At 39.3% G+C, this 25310-nt stretch overlaps 2 protein-coding genes across 5 annotated transcripts; one reads left to right on the forward strand and one right to left on the reverse strand.

The window, feature by feature from the left end:
- Positions 1 to 712: 712 nt before the first annotated feature.
- LOC125894880 (moesin-like) lies at positions 713 to 14493 on the reverse strand. 4 transcript variants are annotated; one of them, XM_049586541.1, is made up of 17 exons: positions 14445 to 14488; positions 14188 to 14245; positions 13146 to 13217; positions 12427 to 12474; positions 12128 to 12211; positions 11954 to 12049; positions 11668 to 11790; positions 10971 to 11122; positions 10785 to 10868; positions 10552 to 10698; positions 6784 to 6880; positions 5919 to 6082; positions 5650 to 5780; positions 5304 to 5464; positions 4760 to 4852; positions 2704 to 2937; positions 713 to 1305 (listed from the first exon to the last, which is right to left on the reverse strand). In XM_049586541.1, exons 3-17 carry the CDS (start codon positions 13152 to 13154, stop codon positions 1141 to 1143), a joined length of 1788 nt encoding a protein of 595 aa, XP_049442498.1. In that variant the 5' UTR covers positions 13155 to 13217; positions 14188 to 14245; positions 14445 to 14488; the 3' UTR covers positions 713 to 1140. The 4 variants fall into 4 exon arrangements, with proteins under 4 accessions (XP_049442498.1, XP_049442496.1, XP_049442499.1 ...); XM_049586539.1 differs by having other exon boundaries at positions 13146 to 13248; positions 14188 to 14493; XM_049586542.1 differs by lacking the exon at positions 13146 to 13217 and having other exon boundaries at positions 14188 to 14493.
- Positions 14494 to 16646: 2153 nt separating this feature from the next.
- On the forward strand, positions 16647 to 25229 carry zc4h2 (zinc finger, C4H2 domain containing). Its single transcript, XM_049586547.1, has 5 exons — positions 16647 to 16924; positions 17678 to 17849; positions 18122 to 18294; positions 24032 to 24194; positions 24566 to 25229. The coding sequence occupies exons 1-5, from the start codon at positions 16872 to 16874 to the stop codon at positions 24677 to 24679; spliced, it is 675 nt and encodes a 224-aa protein (XP_049442504.1). The 5' UTR covers positions 16647 to 16871; the 3' UTR covers positions 24680 to 25229.
- The last annotated feature ends 81 nt before the right edge of the window (positions 25230 to 25310 follow it).

Consider the following 25310-nt stretch of genomic DNA (forward strand, 5'->3'; position numbering starts at 1 on the left):
GAAACCTAAGTATATCAGTATGAGATACCGTAAATATCCAGTGTGTGGGATTTAATGGCATCCAGCCACTTCTCCTGTGTGCCAAGCATATAGGAGAATTATGGTGGCCAAAGCCAAAAATGTGAATTGCCCTATCTGGAGTGTATTTGATTTGTCCATTCTGGGCTACTGTAGAACATCATGTCAGACTCTATGGAGAAGGACCCCTTCTGTATTTAGATATAACGGCTTATTCTAAGGTGACAAAACACAACAGCTCTTATTTTCTGGGGATTGTAAAGTAATGAAAACACAATTATAAACATTTTATACCGTTCCTGCAAATAGATGTCCATAAATCCTACACACAGGACCTTTAACTCTCCATATTCACATCGTTTTCAAATGCCTTATGTACTTTAACAGCATAATTGAATTCCTGATAGTCAGTGTCAGCTTTTATTTTGGTGTCAGTAGCCCCTTCCTGCCACCCGTATGAAAAAATGCTGAGGGTGCAGCTAGTATGGAGTACATCAGTGGCTATGTACTGTAACTTTGTTATTTTCTGTTTTAATTATACTGGATAGACAAACATCTGTTTGAGCTTGATAATGGGTAATAATTATTTTTAATGATAGCTTTGGACAGTTTGCCTCATTAGACAGTGAAGGTGATGCGTTCTCATACATATGGATGCACAAACAACACGCTGATGATGTTTCTGTGTATTTTTATTTCTGTGATAAAGAATAGAGAATTTAACATTTAGATGTAAGTGCCTTAAATGTCTACACTGTCATTAATCAATTTCAGTAAAGTTTTCATTAGTTGGCATATTGAAATTGAAGCTGTATATAATTAGATTGACAAGGACAACAGCAAACGCGTTCATGAATGACAGCATGGACTGACGTGGATTACAAATGTATTTTCAACAGTTTTTACTGATGACTTATTTCCAGATGAAATGGCATTAAAATCATGGACATTAAAGGTGATAACAGCATCATTTGCCAACATATTCAACCTGTGAGGTTAATTATCCCTATGTAATAATCTGCATCTACACTTAAATCTTTCACTAAAAATCTCTCAACATGTCCGATTTCATCATCTATCCATATCTTGCTTTCGGTGTGAGTGGGCCTATAGCAGCCCCTCTCACATGGACTCAAATTCGTCAATGCGTTGTTTGGTGTTGCCCTGACGAATCTGACGTAAGGTCTTGTATTTGTCACGGCCCGCCTTCACATTCTCAGCGTGGATCAGGTCATTTAGGGTCTTTTTGCTCTCGTCTACAGCTCCAGCCAGCTCAGTGCTCAGGAACTGAAAGAGAACACAAACACACAGTGAATGAGATCCTCTTTCCCGAGCGTCTTTAGGAGCCTATTCAGAAGCCTTGCCCCTCTCCTGCCACCCCTGTACTCCCCACAATCCCCATCTGAAAACAATCTATTGTCCACAGTTATTAAGTCCAGTTTTGTGTTGAGTCCTCTATGCAACATCTTGTTTTGGCTGTGAGATAGAGACCAATTTTTATTTCATTTGTTATGGGCCTCGGTCTGGATAAGATTTGTGACTTGAATGAAACGAAAAGAATGATAACGTACCAGCAACAATGTTTGCACTAAGTTCTAGGTGACACACAATTTTTGGTGGCAATTAAGCTGCCATCTTTACAGCAGAGTCAAAACCTCTATATGACGGAGTCAACAAGCAGCACAGTGATGGTAAGAAAACATATTAAAAAGCTCACAACAGCAATAAAAATGTGATTCCCAAACCACAAACTGAGGTCTGGGTGAGACAGAGGCAGCTGCCAGAGGAAAAGAGGATTCACCCACTCAGTCTCAGAGATGTTATCTTCTGCCTTCTGCTTATAAGTGGTGAATTTACAGCTCCCCAGCAAGTAAATATGATATAGCCTCTGGCTATTGTTTGATTTTTTTTTAGTTTCGGCAAAAATGCTGTTGCACATGTCCGATCCATCATTAGCTCAGTCAACGTTCATTAGCTTGAAGGGCTAATTTGGCTTGTTTACATGAATGTCACTGTCACCCTGAATGTCCCGCTAAACCCTGTTCAAACTCTCAAACTTTAAATGGAAAACAGAAATGAATACTTGAATATCTGTATTAAGTACAGCCCTAAAAGATTAAAAATATTGCACTGTGATCCAGAAAAATAAACCTTATAGTGGCACAAAAAAAGTCAGGGGATCATCAAAGTCAGCAGGATTCATCCTCTGTGGACCATGAATGTCTGTATAAAATTGTGTGGCAATCCATCCAGGAGTCATTGAAATATTTCAATCCAACCAAGAGACCATTGACATAGAGCCATGCCTCTAGTATGGCTAAAAATGTATGTGATGTGAAATACTTCATATTTTGAAAGACAAATTGGGTGCTTCAACATAGTCTTGTTTAGTTGGCGCTATCATCTAGAGGCTCTAAGAGTAACTGCAGACTGATGCTATGATGCATTGGCCTTTGCATTCAGCTGGAGTGGCAACTAATTTATAGAGCGCATTATTTACTGAACCTTGAACCACTAAATTGGAAAATCGAAGGCCTTTTCTGATTCATTTGTCTGCACTCTTAGAGTTGCAGGACAGCCCAGGGATTGCTAATCTCTAGCTGAACATGACCTCTGACCTGCCGGTGAGTAAGAGAACAGCAAAGCCGTGAAGTAGGAAATTTGATTATATTCACTTAACCTTACCTTGAGGTTTTTCTGCAGCCTCTGGTTCTTCTGGGCCTCTGTTACCCTCTCCTCCTCGCTGCGATCTCGGACCATGCCAGGAGAAGTGAGCTCAGCGCTCGCCTCTGCACTGCTTTCATCTGTCTCGTCGTGCTCGTGCATATGAGGGTGGACTGAATTTTGGATGTGGACACCCATGAGTTTAGACTTCAGCTCCTCTTTGGTTCGCTCCAAATCAGCTTCTACCACCATCGCCTGTCGAAATAGAAATAGTATTTTTCTTTATCCCTAAACATGAACGGATATATAAATCACACCAAAACTACAATGACTTGTTTTATTTTGGGTAATGTCCTGTTGAATTCCTGGTGAAGCTATTTTCAATATTAAATGCAACATTTCTCAAATATGTTGTCTTCTGTGATCAAAGTCATTTGTCAGCATTGCATGCAAAAGTCTCCCATTAGAAAACTGAAATAAGGGTATGCAACACTCAGTTTAAGTGGTTTCCAGCTTCAAATATCTCGGTGTCATCTTAGACTCGACTCTATGCTTTAAAAACAGTAAATCAAGTAGTTGCAAAACCTAAACAGATGAAAGCTGAAGATGCTAAGATTTATTTCCATGGTGTGATTTTCTCACATACAAGCTACTTTATAACCACGTGGCCTCTTAACACCATCTACAATATTAAAGCCTGTACAATCTGTATGTAAACAAGATCCAAAGGCCCACCCCAATAAACCTAAAAGCTACCATCAGTGTAATATAATTCCTAGATATGGTTTCATTTGCTGAGAACTTCTTATCAAATTTCACAATGCTTGTTTAATATTTAAAATGATCAGTGGATTAGCTCCTCTTCCATTTATTACATTCATCTACCAAAAAAAATGTTGGAGATATATTAAAAAGATCTAGAGTAAGAGCAGACATAGCTGTCCCAAGGAGGAAACATTTTGGACTAAACTCTTACCGTTTTTTTTGCACGAAATCTTTAAATTAAAAAACAACCAGACATCATACGTAGTTACTGCTTGCTTTTCCTGTCTGCTCTTGTTTGCCCCTTCTAGTTTGATCCGTCTTTTGTAAAATAATGTAATATTATTTTGTCATGTTTTAACTGCTTCTGCTGAATGTCTGCTAAACAAAACATGTTCTATTTTGCATGACGCTGCCTTACTGCTTATGCTTTTGATCCTGTTTAGCTATTCATGTTTTGCTTTCTCTAATTCAAACTTTATATGTTGTGTGTTTTATTTGTTGATTTAATGTGCAATTTAACATTGGGCTGAGAGACAACATTTGACAATTGCCTTTTGACTAACACTGGCACATTTACAGTGATGTTCTCCCTGAGAATACATAAATATAGAAAATAAATCAAAATAAATATATAATTATTAGATCAGCTGAAAGCTTGATATAGCGAGGAGACTTCTTCTTTTTTTTTATAGATATTAACAGGTTCGAGATTGGGCTCATTTCCATCAATCCCTGAACCGACACTGCCGGATTCAGTTCGAAGTGGTACACAGACTTCATCTGTCTAAAGTCAGACTCCGAAAGATGTACCCATCAGTCGATGATTCTTGTAATAGATGTTAAAGTTAACCTGTAACACTATATATTCTGGTCTTGCCTGGGTCCCTCAGTTTACTGGTTCTCCATTTTTGAAGCCCTTTCCAAAATAAAATTGAAATGAAAAATTGATCCAGATCAGCCATTTTTGGTATTCAATGTGAAGACAATCATCTCCCTAAGGAGCAGTCAGATTGCACTGCTCATGTCACCCTTTTAACCAGAAGACATATCACTTAATAGGAAGTATATGCATTTTATGGTTTGTTTAAGTCAACTATGGCTATGCAGGGCTGAGGTTTGCTGTCTGGGATATAGCAGTGACACCCATAAAATTGACACAATGACAATTTGAAAGTCTACTGATATACTTATCTGAGGCTGACGCTTCGCTTCTACTTCACCCGGGGCTAACACTTAGAAGTGTCAGACATCCTTCTTTGCTTATGTTTGAATCATCCTTTATCTCGCTCGTGGCTCTTTCATTAATTCTCACCCTTTTCTGCCATCTATTCGCCTCCTCATCCTTCTTCTTTTTGGCATCCTCCAGCTGGGAGATCTTAGAGGTAAGCTCTGCCAGCTCAGTGGCCTATACGCACACACACACACAAATGGGAAGAGAGTTAAGAGTGCTCCTCATCTGAGGTCATTGTGCTCTCTGTCTGTGGGTGCACGTGTGTTGGAGAGAATGTGTGTGTCTGTCTGCGTGTGCGCGTACATGTTATGCAGCATCACGGCTCAGGTTAATTGCCTTTCTATTCAATCAGCAAAAAATGTGAATAATAAATCTGCTATTAAGCTTAATTTGTGACATCAATACATTACTAGTTTTTAGTGTAGAGGTGGACTTGATCAATATATGTAAATATACAATAATGAGTCTTTGATCATGGGAATAAAGTAAATTGGTCTCTGTCTGAATGATGACTTTACAGCAACCAGTTTTTCCATTTTTAGAATCTGAATGAATCTACCCTATAATTTAATCAGTTCAATTTGAATTTAATCAAACTCAGCATGCAGGTGTGTTTTGTAAGTACCAGGCTTTCCTGGCTCTTCATCTGGCTTTCAGAATGATACAGCAGGGCTGCTTTAGCCTCCACTGCAGCTCTGCGGTCCTTGTCCAGTCGCTCAGCCTCCTCCTGAGCAATTGTCCTCTCCTTCTCTAACTCAAGAGCCCTGCGAGTCTGCTCCTCCAGCTCTGAAACACACATGTGCGCAGAAATCATCATCCACATATGCCCAGACATGCCCGCATAGTATACGTGCTTTGAAGATTTCCTAAAATCACAAATATTCAATATACTCTGCCATTCTTTTGATGTTCTTAAACAGAAAAAATGAAAATCAAGTTGAGAAACATTTGTATTCAGAAAGTTGTCAGACCATCTTGAGCTCTCTTTGTCTGCTCTTCAATCTGTCTCAATCTCTCCATCAGCTCCATGGTCTCACGAGCAATCTTCTCTGTTTCCTTCTCAGCATTTTCTCGCTTTTTTTTCTCACTCTCGAGCAGAGCCCTGACAGGAGAATTGTGCATAAATACACATCTGAAAAAAAAAACTATATCTCCTGACAGTTCTTTCTTAAAGCAGAGAGAACACACTGTAAACTTGAAAAAAAAAAAATACAGCCTTCATTATGTCTTCCTTTCTTACCTCTCCATCTGCCTCTTGTTCTTCTCCTCCCTGGCCTGGGCCTTCATCTGCTGCACCTCGATGGTGTCAGGTTTACGTCTACGCATGTACAGGTCATGATTCCCCATACACAATGCCAGGATACGTTTGTTAATGCGAAGACGGGGCACGTAGAAAACAAAGTCCTTTAGCAGAAAAATAAGCAATCAGTGATTTATGACACACAAGTAGCATCTCACATCAGTTTCACAGAGAAGAATGGGTTTATATCCTAAAGACAGAGTTTTTGTTTGGGAGAATATAGTTAATTTTTCTGAACTCTTGGATGCTTTCCTGAAGTATGTGCACGCAGGCAAAATGAAGTGTGAGGCTAAATTCATGTTTGTGAGTGAGATCAAGTAGCAGCTGCTCTCATTACTCTACTTGCTATAATTTATGCATTTGCCAAATTAGTCGTTTCGCCAGTAAGAAGGATATGAGATTCTGTCACATCTCCTGTTTATCGCCACAGAGAGTATGAATAGTCATAGCCTTGAAGACGTACTTGTGTGATCTTGTATCTACTTGTGAAAATGTTTTCACAAAAAACTACCAATGCTACGATAATGAGTGCCCTACTAAACTCTAAGCACTAGACTTAACAAACATCCATGACTTGAGCTTAAATGAGCTCACACTTCAACATACCGTCAAGCTGCGCAAAAAGGCATCCTGTTAGTCTGACTTAAGGTATGTGGTAAAATGCCCACAATTCCCACAAACAAAACTCCTTTCCGTGTGACTTGTGTTAAAGTACATGTAATGATATGTGTCATAGAAACTGTAGCTGCTGCAGATAAACCACTATTAAGGACTTCCAATAAATGTATTTTTTTATTTTGCATACCGGAGCTTTCTTGTCGATTGGTTTGATGACAAACTTCTTGTCATTGAAGGAAATATTTCTGATCTCACTCCAGGGGAAGCCAATCTTTGGGGTCATCCTGTAAAATATTGACAGGGTTTACCATCAAGGTCTATGGTGAAGTTAACAGAGGTTATCATGGTCTTAACACACAGTTAAAACATAATTATGACACAAAGAAAATAAACATTAAAGTTAAGCAGCTATGTGAGGCTGTACTTAGGTATGGGGAGCTAAATGCTAACATCAGTGTGCTAACATACTCATAGTGGCAATGCATATGTGCTGATGCTATGCAGGTTTACATGTTCTCAATCTTAGTAAAATATGATGGCATGCTAATATTTCCATTAGCTATGATGGGAATGTCATTAAATCTACAGGTATTTGGTCAGAAACCAAAGTTGCATCCTGAAAGTCTGACTTGATGGTAGCACTAGAAGAAAAATTAATACTATTGCCTGCTAAAAATATGTCTTGCTTACTGTTCAAAACACATTTTTGCTTTGCCTATTGCTAAAATTCAATCTGCAGAATGCTGTGTGTGCTGAAGGCTGTTTTCTATGGAAGCGAATCGTGACTAATATTTAAATTAAAATGTATTTGCAGAAATGCTTTTTCATTTTAAGAATGTGGCTGCATTATTTGACTCATAAATAAAATTAATCATCAATCATCCTATTTGCATTTTAATTTTCTTCTTCAAGACTGCTCATTCTTTTACTTAATTAAAATGAAAAAGAAAAAGTCATTTGAGATTTAATTTTCAAAATATGCCCCAGCATATAGATACCAAAATTCAATTTGAAATGTAAAATTTGAAAATTAAAATGCATTTACAGAAATGCTTTTTCATTTTAAGAATGTGGCTGCATTATTTCACTCATAAATAAAATGAATAATCAATCAACCTATTGCATTTGCATTTTCTTCTTCAAGACTGCACATTTTATGCCATAATCAAAAAGAAAACAAAGAAGACATTGCTATTTCATTTTCGTGGTCTGCCCTGCAAAATAGTGACCATAATTCGAAAATGATTTGGCAATCTGAGCGGCGCAGGAGAGTGACGTCAGTAGCCGCTCTTCTTCAGCTCCGTGCTGACCATGGTGCTACCCATCTAATACGGTAGGGGGCGGTGTGCACATTTGATATATGGATGCATCACAGATCATGGCGCTCACTGACATTGTGCTTTCTAAACATCGGAATTTCCCAAAACTGAATAAATACCACACGGAGCAACACAAAACTGATTTGCTAGCTCAATCATGTTGTAACTAAGATATCTGCTGGAAAAAATAATTTTTTCATGGACTGTTCATTGAGGATACGGAGTTAATACGTCTGCTGACTTGACAGTCTTTTAAACTGGTAGCAGCTTATGCTTGTACTTATAGCTTATACTTTGTAGACATCATGATTTCCCAAAACTGAATAAATACCACACAGTCCAGCAACCTTTCTGGGGGAAACCCCGTAATATTGACACGTTAAATAATTTTCATACATACAAAGCTGCCTAATATAATTTAGATCTGCCCTGTAAAAGTGTGTGTATAGCACTGAATGAGTGTTAGGTGTGAAGACGACCTTACAAGTGAGCGCATTGTGTTTTCTTATGACAAGCGGTAATAACATCTTCGCACCAAACACTCATTCAGTGCGCTGATCTGGGTATGCCCCAGGGTTCCATCCTGGGACCTCTCAAGTTCAGCTTGGATATAAATGATTTACCATCGGTCTGAACAGGTTGTGAAGTTCAGATGTATGCAGATGATACCCTAATTTATATTCATGCAAAAAACAAAGAACAAGCAGCTTCTAAACTCAGTGCAACAAAAACAGATGCATAAATGACTTAATGATTCACACTTAATTCTTCATGTTAAGAAGCCTGTTTGTATATTTTTTATAAAGGCACTGTGAGTCTATGTGTCAGGCTAATCTTAGGTATATAAGAAGCTACCTAAAAATGACAACAGCAAAACAATATGGAATGATTATCTCCCACTAACATTCTGCATGACAAGCTGGACTCAAGGGAACGTTGCAATACCTCAGTCCATTTCCTCTGAGTACAAGCAGGCTCTCAAAGTGTTACACAGTAAAACCAATAAGTACCATCATTACAACATTCTTGATAAACTTGACATCCTTGGTTGGGAAACTCTAATGAAATACACTGACACCTGCTTGAAGTGGAGATTTAAACAACAGACCTATGAGATCTGCACTGAAAGGGAACCACGTATTCCCTTACAGATCCAGCTCCCTCAGCCAATCATGTTTTTAATAGCATCTCAACTGTGGGACACCCTACCAATTGAAATAAGAGACTGTTCCACCTGCTATACCTTCACACAAAGTTCTCACTTTTGGAAAGGCAGGTGTGAGCATTTTCATTCAAATGGTAATTTCATTATTATGTCAATTAAGGAGGTAATAATACCAAGAGGGTCATGTTCTTGATTTGGTTTGTTTGTTTAGCAGGGTAACAGAAAAACTACTGAACTGATTTTAATGAAACTTGGTGTAAGGGTGTAGCATGGCTACGAGAACCCGTTCAGTTTTGGAGTGGATCTGAAATACAGGGCAGATATGCAATTTATTTTTTCACTTTCATTAACATTGTGAGATAGGGCCTTTGGCCTTGGCAGAGGTCAGTGCTCTTCAAGTGCCCTACTTGTTATAGTTGATCTGGGAATGTATGCAATAATTACAAGCAGGCTACTTTATAACAATCAAGTATGCTCTTCTGTAGTTGTGTCTTCTAATTCTGTGCTACATGGTATATGTTTGTCATGTCATATAACCAAATTAACAACTTGTAACTGCATTGTTTAAAGTTTTTTTATGAAGACCTTCATTATGATTGTTGTATTTTTATGTGTGTCTTATTGCTTTTTGTTGCTCTGCATGTCTGCATGCATAAAAAAGGCTGTAAACAGTACTGTTGGTTTTGTTTTGTTGCTTCATGTTGCTGGGTCACATGGCTACATGTACTGAATATTGGATGTTGTTGATGTATTACTGTACTAATGTTTCCTGTTTCCTGTTGCTCTGGTTTCAAAACATCTGGCAGAAGGACTAGCCATCTGAATAACTGGCACATTTACAGTAATGTTGATTACTCTGATTTGTCCTTATTAATAGATAAATTAAATCAAAGGATCACCAAAGCCATGACTGTACAGTCAATCCTGTGGAGAAGATGAATGTTGTCCAAAATGTTATGATGACATGAGTTGCAATGAGTTGTCAACATATCTCACTTTGACTCAAAAATCTTATCCTGATGGTAGAGCAAGACAAAAGGTCAGGGGAAAACCAGTCATTAAGCTACAGTATATTGCTTGGAAAACGACTTGATATTATGCCATTTTGCTGAATAAGTGCCTACTTTGACCTGCTGATGGTACTAAATGAAAAGTCTGGGAATCCCCAAGGTCAGCGGGATTCATTTTCTGGGGACCATGAATGTCTGCACAAAAATTCATGACAATCCATCTAGTAGTCATTGAGATATTTCACCATGGATATCTGTACCACATTTTGCGACAATTAAATGTTGAGACACACATAAAAAATGTCAACCCTATTGTCATGCTACATGAAAGGCCAGGGGGTCACCAAAGTTAGTAGGATTCATCCATTGAGGACCATGAATGTCATACAAAAGTAACATACAGGAGAACTGATTCAAGAAAAGCTTGTCAAAAACATATACATTTTTAAATTGCGACCTACTTGTCCTTTTTGTCATAGATGTTCAGCCCCAGCGCATCTACTCCCAACCACAGTTCTGATCCTTTCTTGTTCTTGATATTAAAGTAGTTGACCCCGTACATCTCCAGATCCTGGGCTATCTTGAGGTACTCCACCATGGCGTCCTCTCTGTGGGATGGAATAATTAATAAGTTACAGAACACTTGTGTTGCAAAAAAATGCATTCAAGACTTTGTGAAGAAAGTCTGCAGTACCTCAGCAATCCCTTGTGCTCTTGATGCCACACCTGGATTCTTTCCTCCCACTGGTTTTTATTCAGCTTGTGCTGCTCTAAAACCCTGGTTTTATCAGTAAAGACGACACACCAGTTAGAATTCAGATGACTAAAATCAGAATTAAGTTCAACTTTGATCAACACTCAGAACCACAGGAATCAGTACCTCTGTGGCAGCAGCTTCTCTCTTGTGAGGTATCCTGGTACGTGATAGTCTTTCCTGTAGTCTCCTTGTTTGACCTGAACCGCATACGAGGCCAAGAGCACCGCAGTCTCGGGTGGACAGTATATGTCATCATTTAGGATGGATTCTTTGATCTAAAACAAAGAAGAGAGACAGAAAGATCTACTTTAACACATAAATCCCTAATGTTTGATGATGTTGTGTTTGTAAGGGTGAGAGACAATTCCTATGTGTTCTGGTGTTTATTTACTGCACCTGGATTCCTTTTTTGTGTGCATGCACTCCCCTAAGAAAGACCGATGAGGGTTAATCGGATCTACGTGAGTCATCGTGGAACCCCCACTGGTCGTTAAGGTTTTGTTTTGATTGAGATACCTTAGTTATAGTTGCATCTGCAAGGTGCATCTGCACTTACATAAGATAGCATTCATTACCACATATCCACTTTGTCCATATTCCTTTAACTGATTCCTATTGTTGTTTTAATATTTATTGTACACTTCTTTTAGCATATATCAATAGTTAAGAAATGGATGTGGATACTACTTATGGCATACAAATAAAAAAATGGCGCCATCTAATTAGAAAATGAATACGAGTGATGAGGAAAGTCTATCATTTCCATCCCATATTTCCCTTCAAAAATATCAGTGTCCTGGTGTATGCATTCATCTCCAACCTGCAGAAAGAAGAGGCGCTGTGTTGCCTCCTGGATCAGTTCATCCGCGACATCCTCAGGGTAAAACTTGGCCCTGAACTTAATCAGCAAAGGGTTGTCCCTCTTCACATCTTGAGCTGTCACCTGGGATCGGCACCCCACAGCAGAGGGATGCCGGAATGAAGAAAAATATGTGCTAATTAGCCTCAATGGGTTGACAAAGAAGCATAACCATAAGCATGATGACATCTTCATTTAAAAGTTATGCCATCAAGGGATGTAAAGTTGACACAAACTTTCTCCTCACCCTCTTGTTCAGCTTGAGCCAGGTGGAGAAGCCTTTGCTATCTTGATACTGGAGGCCAAAGAACCAGGTTTCCCTCAGCCCGATGGTCTTCACTATCTAAACATACCAACAAGTAACACGATCACACATTTGTCTGCCAAAGCACCTGTTTGGCTGTAATGCACTGCTGCGTACCTGGTCGAAAAGCTGTTTGCCAGTTGTGCTGGGCAGGATGGCAAACTCCAGCTCAGCGTCCATGGTTGTAACCCGGACATTTATCTGCCAGAGAAAACACTCACACTGAGCCACAGGAGGGAAAAAGATCCCTGCAGCTCATTCATCTGTGTCACTGGAGAAGCATCAAGGAGCATGCAGAGCAACAGCTGGGTGAAGAAAAGCACTACCAAATCTGTGATCATTTAGTTTTCTCTCTGAAACAATGCTACATTTCTTTGTTCTTTGACAGCAAAATGACCAAAAAGAGTGTTTCTTACATTCTTCTGTTCAACCAGGAGCATCCAATCGCAAGAGGTTGGTGGGGACTACAATCAAAAAATGAAGCCCACAGTATATTTTAGACTTAACTGAGAACATGGGGTTCATTCTATGATGCATAAGTATTAACGTCTGGGTCAAAAACAATGACACCCATTTAGTGTTATTTCTGAATATTCCTACCAAACCATACACATATATCTGCAGTTGCTGGTACAGATTGACTTGTACAAAACAAAACAACAACGAAACAACAGCATAGAGGAGAAACTGATGGCGCCATTCCTCATATACGTTGCTGAGATTCATAAAACAAGGCAGAGCTTTCATTAGTGCCTGTAATAGTAATGATAATAATAATTTTCTACAGTTATAAGCCTTGCTGAACATCCTCTGGGGACTGTCTGCTGTAACGGATATTTATGAAAACAGGAAGAGATAGCTTAACTTTGCTACTGGTGTTCATCTACTAAATGTGACAACAGACAATAAAACCAGAGACACAAATGCAATAACTTAAAAACTGGCAGCTGGGCATGACATCGCCATATGTTTTTGTCTAAAAATTGTTCTTAAGGTTAAGAGCTATGGACTAATGCCCTCTTGAAGCCTTTGCATTACAGAGCAGTTTAACAAATTCAATTGAACCCCTACAGCTGCAAATACATATGAAACACAGTGAAAATTATGATAAAAAAAAAGAGACGTAGCTACTTACAGTTGACATTTGTGTTTTTTTAATCTGTAGTCGAAACACTTCTTCAGAGAGGTGCTTGTAGTAGCCTTTTCTCTGCGGAGTCATATGAAACTGCTTGCAATACCTACAAGGATTATACTGAACGAGAATGGACCATTGTATTGTTCCCAAGTACTTCTCTCTTAGCTAATCCAATAGCAGCTCGGCCCCCCCAACATTATAGAGAGGAACCCTTCATCTTCTGTGAAGACTTTTCATCTTAATTTAATTATGTTTTGACTGTGTGTCACTCATTAAGGGCCTACACACAATGTTTGTCTCCCAAACCTATTTATAGATGGACACAAATCAACAGTTACTCAGCAGCACCTGGTGTTCCAGTGGGAGTGAATGCGCCAGTGCACTCTGCTAATCTAATAATCCGTCCAGTTAATGTTTTAAGCATATGTTGTTATGGCATACAGCGACCTTGGGGTTGGTGTGGTGGTGTGATTGGTCTGTAGGCCTGTTGCTAACTAATCAGCATAAGAGTGTAGTAGCTAACAGGGCCGAATAAATTGAATACTTTGGCTGTATTCAATTAATCTACATGGCAGACGTCAATAGCTGCTTTCTTACTTTCAAGTGCTAGATCATTGATCGTTTCCAGTAAATTTATTCACGTACTGTTTTTATGTGTACAGTATAAGTACTTGTACTTTACTTGAGTTTCTATTGATACCACTGTTATTTCACTGCATTTCAAATATAGACCCTTTTTATTCCAATATGTTATTTCATTATATTTCATTAGTATTACTTTAAAACAATAGTCATGAGTAACTTCACAGATTACATTACACCACAACATTAGCTCCAACATTAAAATGCTGCTTAGTAATACATCAGTATTAGTGATCAAATGTTAGAATATTTGATTATATACAACACTGACAATGCCATTCTACATGAGGAGTAGGCGACTTTAACTTTTAATAGTTGAAGTGTATTTTTCTGATTTTGGATGCTGGATCTGTACTTAGACCAGTGATACTGCACGTCATGTATTAATGATACTCGTTACCTGGAGAGGTTGGAAAAAGATATACAATTCTTCCCTGTTCCAAAACCAAAATCCAGTCCTGAAAAGTGTAGAGTTAGCTAGCTAGCTAGCTAGCTAGCTACTGAAGATACAGCCTACTGAATGTATACACATGCTGCTTTTGCTTTTTAATGATTATAACACTGAAAAAAAGCCAAACACTGTGGGTCTCATTCATGAAAAGTGAGTAAATCTGTGTGTAGATTTGCACATAAAAGCCTACGCTACTAAAAACCTACTCCGGATTCAGGAACGCCGCGGGAAACTCAGATTTGATCGTAAACACGTGTGTATGATCATGAATGCCAATCCATTGTAAAGTGACAGCGCGCTCCCGGTAATCAGCAATTAGCATAAATCCCCGCCCATGAATAGCCAATGACCACCGTATAAGGAGGTGTAGGTGCATCCTGTCGACCTGTCAGTCATGGCACAAAGAAAGAAAGACAGAGAAAGAAAAAAGATTTTTTCGAAAGCAGAGATCGAAATAATTTCGGGTGAAGTGGACTTAAGAAAAACATTTTATTTTCTTCAGTTAGTAGTGGTGTGACAGGGACAGACAAAGCGAAGGCCTGGAGGGAGGTAACAGATGCTGTTAATGTTGTCTCCGTAGTACAAAGAACCATGTCAGAGGTGAAGCGTAAATGGTTTGATATGAAACTGGAGGCAAAGAAACGCATACGCACACACACAAAAAATACAGCGGTCACCAAACAAACAGAAGATTCATTTGTGGGGTTTTGAATGAAGTGGGAACGGGAAACCAGAGATGTTTTCTGGGTAATGGATAAACTCTAAATCAGTGATGGCTGTCGGAATGTAGAGCTATTTAACATTTATTTTAACAAATGATACGGATAACATATAGCTTACAGCAGTTTTGCATGCATCGTCTTCAAATTATTTGAATCTTAATAACCTAAAGCTCTGTTTTATACAATGTAAATTAAACATTTTTCAAATCAGATTTATTAATTCAAATGATTAAAAAGACACACACAAAAAAAATTAAAAGCATGTTGTCTCAAATATTTTTTTCAGCTGGCGCATGCTCCTTCATGGCTCCACCACCTGCTGCTCCTGCTGAACCCAGGCACCGAGGCCGAAGAGGCTGTGATCCGGCTGTTCTTACGGATATTTTTATTATCATCATTCAACATGTAGAAAGAACGTGTAATCTACTGAGTCGATTTACATAGATAATTCACAATCATGAACCTAATCTGGATCTTAAACCTGCTAAATGCCAACTAATGTCACTAAATGTGTTACATTTTTAATATTTTGTCATGTTTACATTACATGTTTCAAAGGCATCTGTGTATTGTGTGCGTAACAGAGCGCAATATGAATTAAAACTGTAATTTCCAATAGTGACAAGCAATATTTATGTGCCTTACTAAATTTACACAAGCACTATGAGTGGTCAGGAGCAGGAGTAGATTTTGTTAGTAGCTACGAAAAGATCGCTCATGTTTCATGTTTCATGAATGAGACTCTGTGTATCTGCACACACTGTGATGCCACACAGCTGGTTCAATAATCTGCGAAGTTTTCCTTTACATTCATTGTCTTCGGTTGCGAACAGTAGTGATGTGGTGCTTCACTTTTACACTGTGATCTGTAGCCTATAGTATAGTTTTTATAACTATCTTTATTTAACTATTTATGTTTAACCTGTTTTTGCTGCTGAGTGAGTTTGACATCCTGGATGTATCCTTCAAGCCACTTTATAGATCACTCTGCTACTCTCTGGAATCACTATTTCATTTTTCCAAAAAATATTATAACATTTCTTCAAGGACTGCAGGTAGTTACAGTGTGGGCTCCATGCTGACTGTGACAGCCTGTTGGACCATCACAAAGGTGGCCCCCAAATCATTTTCTGATTCACAGTGTAAATAAACCTATAAACACTGGTAACTTTTTTTATGTAGTTTTAAAGTAAATAAGGAGACAGAGTGCATTAAAAAGTATGAAAATGGGGCTTGTTTATTGAGAAATGCCAGCGGAGGAGCTCCCAGAGAACCCAACAGAGGTCCAGGCTATGTCCTGAATGCCCTCAAATTCTTAAAACACCCCTGTGTACACCTTACCTGTTTGGGGCTGCTACAACTGGCCCCTGGCCTCCTGTCATATTGCAAAAGTGGACTCTGGGTAAACCAAGTTGACCATCCCTGACTTAGACGATTCCTTCCTTGCGGTGTTGCTATTTTGACTTAAGTAATCTGATCTGTAAACTTATTTCACCACCGACTACAGCCTTGATTGACTAATAAGTCAAGGCGAACTTACTGTCCCTTGACATTTTTCCCTTTTCCTCCGTTCCTCCCAAAGAAACTATAACCTTTCCTTGATTCCTTACACACGTCAGAGTGTCACACATTTACTGAATGTTACATTTAATATTAATGTGGAGTGAGGCTGTTTGTATTGCGGTGTAACAGATGAGTTAAGGGGAAGTGGGTATTTTGGTTTATAATTACAGCCTGTGTGTGGCACAGGGCTCGTGCTGCTACTCATCACACGTAGCTACGGTTTCACATTGCGGGCGCGTGCTCGTGTGCGCGCTCACACCGGCTATTGTGTTTTTATCAACAAGGAGACCACCGTGGCCTTACGGGTATCTGAGCCGGCCAGCCAAACGACAAGGGACTGCTAACACCATGGCGGACGAACAAGAAATAATGTGCAAATTAGAAAATATCTTGGAGATACGGTGAGACTTGGACCCGGAATGAAACGTTTTGTAGTCAGATATTTGGCACGCACTGAGAAACGTTATCTTAGCTAACGTTAACATTAGCCGGCCAAGGAGAAGCCCCCTTGGCTCCGCTTTTGTTACTGAGCTAGCTAATATTAGCCTGTCTGCGAACCTGTCTATAATAGGTTTGTGCTGTTCTAGTTTTAGCCTGTTTCCGTCGGGGTTTGGAAACATTCACCACAGCCTGGACGATACATAGGTTCACAGAAACTGTAACGTTAGTCCAGGTGCATCTTCGTATCATACATACATCAACATTCCTGATGTGTAACGTTAACGTTATCAACAAAATGCCAGATGTGCGGTGCTAACTTTTTCTGTGGGTAAGCTAGCTACTTAGCTAGCAGGCTTATCGGTCTGTCATTATCTCAGTGAACACCGGTGGCAGAATGGTGTTTGTTTGCCCTCATGTCTTCTTTGCAGCCACACTTAGTAACTGCGAAACAGATGTGCATAATATCTTAATTACTGCATTTAATACATTAATTCATGGTTGTAGTGATTGGCCATTCAGCTTAAAATCAGTGCAGAACATCTGTGAAGTTATTCATTATTTTACACAAACTCAAAGCACTGGATGACAGATGGAAAATAATGTCTGGTGTTTGAGATCTTGTTGTATTTGTGGGGAAATCTCTTTCCATTTGTTGCATCTGTGAGGGGAATAACCTGACAGTTGGTGTCTTTTGTCTGCGCCACTGTTCACAGGAACAAGACTGTCCAGATGCAGAAGATAAAGTCACGTCTTAAGATTGAGTTTGAGGCCTTGGAGTCTGAGGAAAAGCACCTGAAAGAGTACAAACAAGAGATGGATCTGCTTCTACAAGAGAAAATGGCACATGTGGAGGAGCTGCGGCTCATACATGCAGATATCAATGTGGTGAGTGAGTCCTGCAGTCAGAGTTAAGCACTGTCTGTAGAGGAAATGATCCTGAAATCACAGCTCAGCTTTCAGATGAGTACACTTTAGCAACAGCACTGAGGATAGCAATGTTAGGCCAACAATGTAAATTAGTAGTGAATCCATTATGAAGTGACTGTATTATTTTCACAATAAAATATGCACCATGATGTCCACGTACAACAATGACTAGCTTACACTGAGCCTATTACATTTATGTATTTCTGAAATACACAATCCTGTACTTTTAGATGGAGAGCACCATCAAGCAGTCAGAGAATGACCTGAACAAGCTGCTGGAAACAACTCGTCGCCTGCATGATGAGTATAAACCTCTGAAGGAGCACGTCGACGCCCTCAGGATGACTTTAGGTCTTCACAGACTCCCTAACCTGAACGAAGAAGAGGAAAAGCTCTCCCTGGAGTCAGTATACACACATAAACAGATACACACACACACACACACACACACACAAAAGCATGCAAGACACACTGAAATTCAGATGTTGCTTGACACAGTTTAATGTGCGTTGTCTTGATGTTGTAGCCCAAAGGCTTGCAGAGACATAGTGAGTATATTGGTTGAAGTCTTTGCACTCAAATTCCAAGTCCTAAACTTTAAGTTTGGAGTCATAAACAAGTTATAATGTACTCTTTTCCATAGGGATGCATCGAATATTCGGTAACCGAATATATTCGGCCGAATATTGCAAAAAAACACACATTCGGTATTCGGTGGAATAAGTTAAAAGCAAGGCCAAATAATAGCGGCGTGTTTTGATAACGCAATCAAACAGCGTGCGTGACAGGCGGAGTAGAATGTCGGCAGTGTGGCGATCTGCCCGTCACGGCATTCGCATTTGCAACTAAAAATAGTTTTGAGCGAGCAAAATAGGCTTAAATCATTGAACACGCTGTGCGAGCAGCCTACAGATTTCAGCCAGCAGCAGAAACGAAAGGCGAATCCCACCGGTTGTGGGTTGAACGGGGGTCACAGACACAGACAGTAACGTTAATGTATTCCTGTCAAATACGGCGGCCATCGGCTTACCGGCGACAGAGAAGTCGGCTCCAATAATATCCTCTTCTTGGCGTGTGGACTGCCCAGAAGTACCTGAACAGCCGAGCCAGCCGAACACAGGTATGTGACGTGTCAGAGGAGAAACGAGCCGTTCACGGCCCACAAACCTCACCACACTTTAGGGACTGTTCTTTACTTATGAAGAGGAGGAGGGTGGCTGGTTGATTCTTATTTTATTTATTTATTTTATTTTGATCCCCCCCATGTTAATCACTTATTGATGCTGTTTTTGAAGTATGAATAAGTCAATAAGTAATTTATTCCATTGAAATATCATTGATGTATTATAGAAAAGTGATTTATCTTTTCATAAATGACAAAAGGCACATCTGCCTCATTTTCGCTGTGGTATCGTGATACTACTCAGAACCATGATACTTTCACTGGTATCGTACACTGGGATCCAATTTTGGTACTGTGACAACACTAATCTGGAGGTACACCACATGTAATCAGTGGGTTTCAGAAAATAAACTCATTCACAGAGTGTTGTAATATCCACCAAGTCAAAGAGTTCTTCTCCAGCGCCATCCTTTAAATACTGACCTATTGCTTCAGTCTATTAATAAGGTTGCTTTGGTCCACACTGTCTGCAGCATCAGGCTGCAACAGCACTCATCCAGATACAATTTATGGGTCTGATGACCGCATCTGTCACAGCATCACTATGTACGAGCCATTCAGTGATAACAGAACCCAAACTGGAAATATGTCTTGATATTTCTTATTATAATTATTGTTTAAGTCTTAGAGCAATGAAAGGTAGTCATGCAACAGATGCATATAAAAATCATGTAGACAATTTTTTTTTTTTTTTTTTTTGCACACAAGCAGCCTTTGAATATTCAGACACAACAGAGAGCAATCTGGTTGGTACATAATTTAAAAAGTCTGAGGGGAATTCCACTGATGTCCAAAAAGCCAGAAAATAGTTTAACATTTGAGATAAATCAGTTCACAGACCGAGATCAGGCCAATGTAACTCGATGTATTATGATAAGGACAGGATGATAAGGACAGGGGCTGTCCGTAATGAAAGTAGGACGGAAAATCCTAGACCAGATGTCCTTAGCTTTATCTGAGAAGGTTAGCAATATTTGGCTGTCAAAACCATAGATGAAAAGGACTCTAGAGAGAAAATGAATTATTGATGGTGAGACATTCATAAAAATAGTTTGCTCTTATGCTCGTATTACTTAATATATTTATAGTGCACCAAATCATACATATTTACAGTATATATATTTCTGCATATATATGGAAATGTCAACAAATTTTGACTCCTATTTTCCTGGACAACAGTATCTATGGTTTATGGTCAGTGATGTCCACCAAGGCAATAACAATCCTCTGTCAAAGTCCAAGATATTTTTATGTTGGTAATTGGAGAGGAATATTTCAGCATTCAGCAGATTGACCAGAGCAGTGCAGCAATGTGCAACAGTAAATAATCACAAACAGGGTTATGAATAGAACCATTAATACTTATACTGACAATTCTGTTGGGTGTTAACAAATTGTACAGATCATGGCAGTGTCCCCAAATGTCTTGAAATGTAGCTGTTAAGATGACAGTCAGTTGTAGTAGTCTGCCAGTAGTTTTGCAACAGATGTTCAGGTCAGATTTCTCAGACGTCAAGGACGAATAGCAGTTCCCTGCCCTTTTCGTCACCATGGTGTCATACGGTATTTGTTATGATGAAAAGTGCAGCTTATTCTTGAAACAGTGTGGGGTGGGGGAAATTTCCTACAGTGCATTACAGAAAATATTCTTTGAGTGGGAGATTATCTTCTGGTCCTCAGTTTTCGGAAGAACCCAAAGAACCCCTGTTTTTAATATTTAGTCATTTATCTGTATGGAGTGTTGAGCAGGCTTTCATACAGAGCTGGGAAACATATCAGTGTTATATTGATATCATCATATAGGACTAGATATCGTCTTCTTATCCCGATTTTGGATATTGTTATATCTTAAGTGTTGTCGTTTCCTGGTTTTAAAGGCGGCATTATAGTAAAGCGATGTCATTTCCGAACTTATCCAACTGTTTTAGCTGATCTATTATTAACCTTTACCCACTTAGTCATGATGTCACCTTTACTGATTAATATTTATCAAAAATCTCATTGTGTAAATATTTTGTGAAAGCACCAATAGTCAACCCTATAATATCAGTGCAATTATTAATATCAAAGTATTTGGTCAAAAATATCAACATATTTGATTTTCTCCATATCGACCTGTCCTACTTTCATAGCCATAATGTATATTATTGACAAGAAGATCTTTGGATTATCTCAAGTTAGTGGGACATTAATTTTTAAATGCCACTTTTTGATGCTTTGAACAAAAACAAAATTCCATTCACTTTTATCGTACTTTGGGGGCAACACAAGTCTCAGCAGATATCCATAAACCTTGGTACATTAAATCAAAATGTACACACATGACTCTTAGTGGTTGGCCTTAAAACCTCTGCATTGAATTTAATTAAAAAATGCCAGTGTTCATCAAACAACACTCGGGGGCGAATTCACAAAAAGGATTTTGTGAATTGGACCCACAGAGGACTGTTGTATCGTCAAACAGTGCCAAGTATCTTTTCTTTTTTTTTTTTATCATATAGATTATTCATTCATATCCTGTTGGGGGTTCGCAGAGGTGCTGGAGCCTATCCCAGCTGACATTGGGAGAGAGACGGGGTACATCCTTGACAGGTCGCCAGACTATCACAAGGCTAACATAAAAAGACAGACAACCATTCACACTCACATTCACACCTATGGGCAATTTAGAGTCACCAAAAAACCTGCATGTCTTTGGACTGTGGGAGGAAACCGGAGTACCTGGAGAAAACCCACGCTGACATAGGGAGAACATGCAAACTCTGCACAGAAGGGCTACACCTCCCTGGAACTCTCTTGCTGTGAAGTGACAATGCTAACCACTGTACCACTTTGCTGCCATATAATATGAATTATTATTATAACAGATACAAATTAAAATTTAGGTAGCCTACTTGAATAATATAATCAGTTACTTTTTCAGTCCACTAGGTACACTTTGCTGCTGCAAAAAAAGAAGTGGGATGAACAGACTAAAAAACTTGATTGTGATAATACCGCATCATGAAGCCACTAGTGATTCCCACCCCTCCTTTCCAGTAATCCTGGCAGCAGTGATTGTGGCCAGGTGAAGGCACAGTCATGCCAGGTGTGCCCCTGCAATTCCTCGATTCCTCGGTTATTTATTTATTTCTAGCATTGTTCTGCCAACTGTGTTCTTGATGCAAAGGTAACATTCATTCTTTGCCACATAGATAACTGCAGTCACTTGCAAACCTTTATAGAGGATGTTTGCACCATAATATCTGTTGTGCAGTATCTTTCGGGGAAATGGTCCTTGAGACGGGACAGATAGCATTCCAAGTGATATGCAAATCATGGTGCTGTCAGTGGCCACAGTCTATTTTTTTTTTGAATTTTTACTTTTTAGATGTTTGAGTCTCTCTAGCTTGCATCGTGTAGAGGACGTTCGAGTAATTTCAGGCTTGAAGAGAACTATCTGATGGGTGTTTGCTTGATGGACAGGTCTGTTAGCCTATTCAGAAATTGAGTTTCACATAATTTCCCCTCCATTTGTCTAGTTTCTGTCCTCACAAACTTGATAAATATATCCATTTTGAAGCCTCTGGGTGTCCCCGTTATCCACAACATTGCAGGCACATCAGGGAGGACGGACAGATACACAAACTGCAATCTAACACCCATCAACAATGTATGATATTACTGTAAGAGTGGACAGTTTGCTGTGGACCAAATCTGAAATGTTAACGTGGCCAAGGATCATGTTTTCAAGTGTTCCTTGGAACAGTTGTAGAAAATGCTGCTATGGTACAGACCAAAATATTGTCTGTAATGATTCAGCCAGATGTTGATTCGGTCCCTTACTCACAGGTACAGCTGTCAAGATGTGACATTCCATCTCACTTGACAGTAAATAGGGAAATTCAAAGTAATTGAAATTGTAGTTTAGGTTGGTGAGGATATTTTAAATAGAAATGTTCTACACAAATGAAGAGCTTAAGTTGTGAGGAAGTGTGCTGGACCAGCGCTGCGTCGCATGCTGACAGCACTGTTGGCAGGCTGGCTTCTCAGTTTGGCCGTGTTCTGTGTAGAAGCTGAGATGATGAGTTCATTTGGCCAGGTGGTAGTCGTCTCTCTTTTCCTTCTTGGTGGCGTGCTCCTAGATTTTGCCGGCGTTTACTTACAAAGTTATCGCTGTTGTTCTTAGGTGGGGGTTTTTTTCTTAGAGAACTCATCACTCAGGAAGATTTCCAATGACGTCTTAAGAGATGCTATAACGATAACTTTTACACCTCGCTGCCAGAAAAATCATTCTAGCACTGATGGCACCTAATGTAGATGTTTTAGACGGTGTGATCTTGTGAGAAGTTCTGAGAATATTAAGTTACATTTCACATGCCTAAGGGGTCAGTAAGAGCAAAATCATCCCACTTTAATATTAACTTTTATGAAAACAAGAACAGCAAAGAATTTGTATCAAACAAACTTGTGTTAACTGAGACATACTGACGTGTTTGTGTCAAGTGTTGCTTGGAAATATGCTTAAATAGGGCTTTGGTGGATCGTGGTTACAGGACATATAATCTTTGAAATTTGTTCTGTGAATCTTCTGCTCTATCACAAACCTATTTTGAGAGAAACCAGAGAGCTTAAAGAAATGGGATATCACTTTTTTCTTTTTTTGAAAATGGGACAGTCAGGCCTAAAGTCCAAGGCCAAATTTCTTTCCCAGCCCTCCACACTCACGGACACGCTCACATGCATGCAGACAAACACTCACACTGACTGTACTTTTGCTCAGAGCTGTACATATAAAGAAGACGCGTGAGATTGACTATAATGTTCTCCAATTTTAGTCGCCCTTTGTATTTGGTTTTGTCACTCGGCGTCTCTTGATACACAGCGAAGATGGAATAATCTCAACTGTGATATGATTCATACGCTCTAAATAAGAATCACAGCTAGCCAGGTTTCTCTCTTTCTTTGCTTTGAACAGTTACTTTGAGAAGCAGAAAGCCGAGTGGCAGAAGGAGCCACATGAGCCCGCCATCCCAGAATCTCTTGCTGCCGCTGCAGCAGCAGCACAGCAACTTCAGGTGTCCAGGAAGCAAGATGCACGCCAGACGGCCACCTTCAGACAGCAACCTCCACCTATGAAGGTAATGCTCATACTGAACTAAAGTAGCTGCAACCAGGATCTGAAGAAAGGTCTTGCTTTTGGTGGATGGTCTGACCTAATTATATAGCAGCCATTTTATTTTAAGGCCTAAGTTACAGATATTTAGCTTGCACTTTGTAGTGTCACTGTTTCTAAGATGTAATCAGCTCCTAGTTGTCTCATATGGAGAAAATGGTAAAAAAACAAACTAAGACACCATCCTAGAGTTGATTTAAGAAAACTATAAGCTTGGTCAGATCGGATACACCCACATACACCCAGATACCGCCTGACAACATTGCTTGTCTCTAGAAGGCAGCAAGAAGGACATAATACGAAGCGATTGCTCTAAATTTCTCCCCCTCTCTCCAGGCTTGCCTGTCCTGCCACCAGCAGATTCATCGTAATGCACCCATCTGCCCATTGTGCAAGGCCAAGAGCCGCTCTCGCAACCCAAAGAAGCCCAAGAGGAAGCCTGATGAGTAGATCACACTCTACCTTCAGCTTCAGTAGCATTTAAGGGACCTGGTCCGACACACTGATCCAAGATCGGCCACGTACATCACACTATGTGACTGAAATAATAGATCTGTGCAGCAGGACAATTTCCACAAACAGTCCCCACTTTAACAAATTGTCTTAGTACCTTTTTTCATAAACTGTCGACTGAAATTTGACACAGGATCCAGTGATGTCATTCTATTGTTTGTTTTTATCAGTGCTTTGGATGTGTTTATATGTAACCGTATGACTTCTATAGTAGGTTTAATAGCATCTAAACATGTAACTGCAATAATGCGAAAAGGAAATTGATAAAGATGTCCAAATAATTTTATCTTTTTTTGCCTTTGATGTTGTACTGTACTTTGTAATTTTGTTTCAATGCATGCGTGCTTCCATGGCTGTCTGTAGTGTATTTCTGTGCCAATATAAAAATCAAATGGTTTTAATTGCAGTTAAACACAATGTTGTTTTAATGTTTACAGTGTTCAAGTGACCACACATGGGAGAAAAAAAGGCCAGACTCATTTGCTCTGAATAGTGTTGTGTGTTTAACTTTAATACAGTGATGAGAAAATAAATGGCTCTTTTGTACTAACCTTGTTAGCACATCCTT

Source organism: Epinephelus fuscoguttatus, linkage group LG9 (assembly GCF_011397635.1).
Source record: "Epinephelus fuscoguttatus linkage group LG9, E.fuscoguttatus.final_Chr_v1".
Taxonomy (NCBI): domain Eukaryota; kingdom Metazoa; phylum Chordata; class Actinopteri; order Perciformes; family Serranidae; genus Epinephelus; species Epinephelus fuscoguttatus.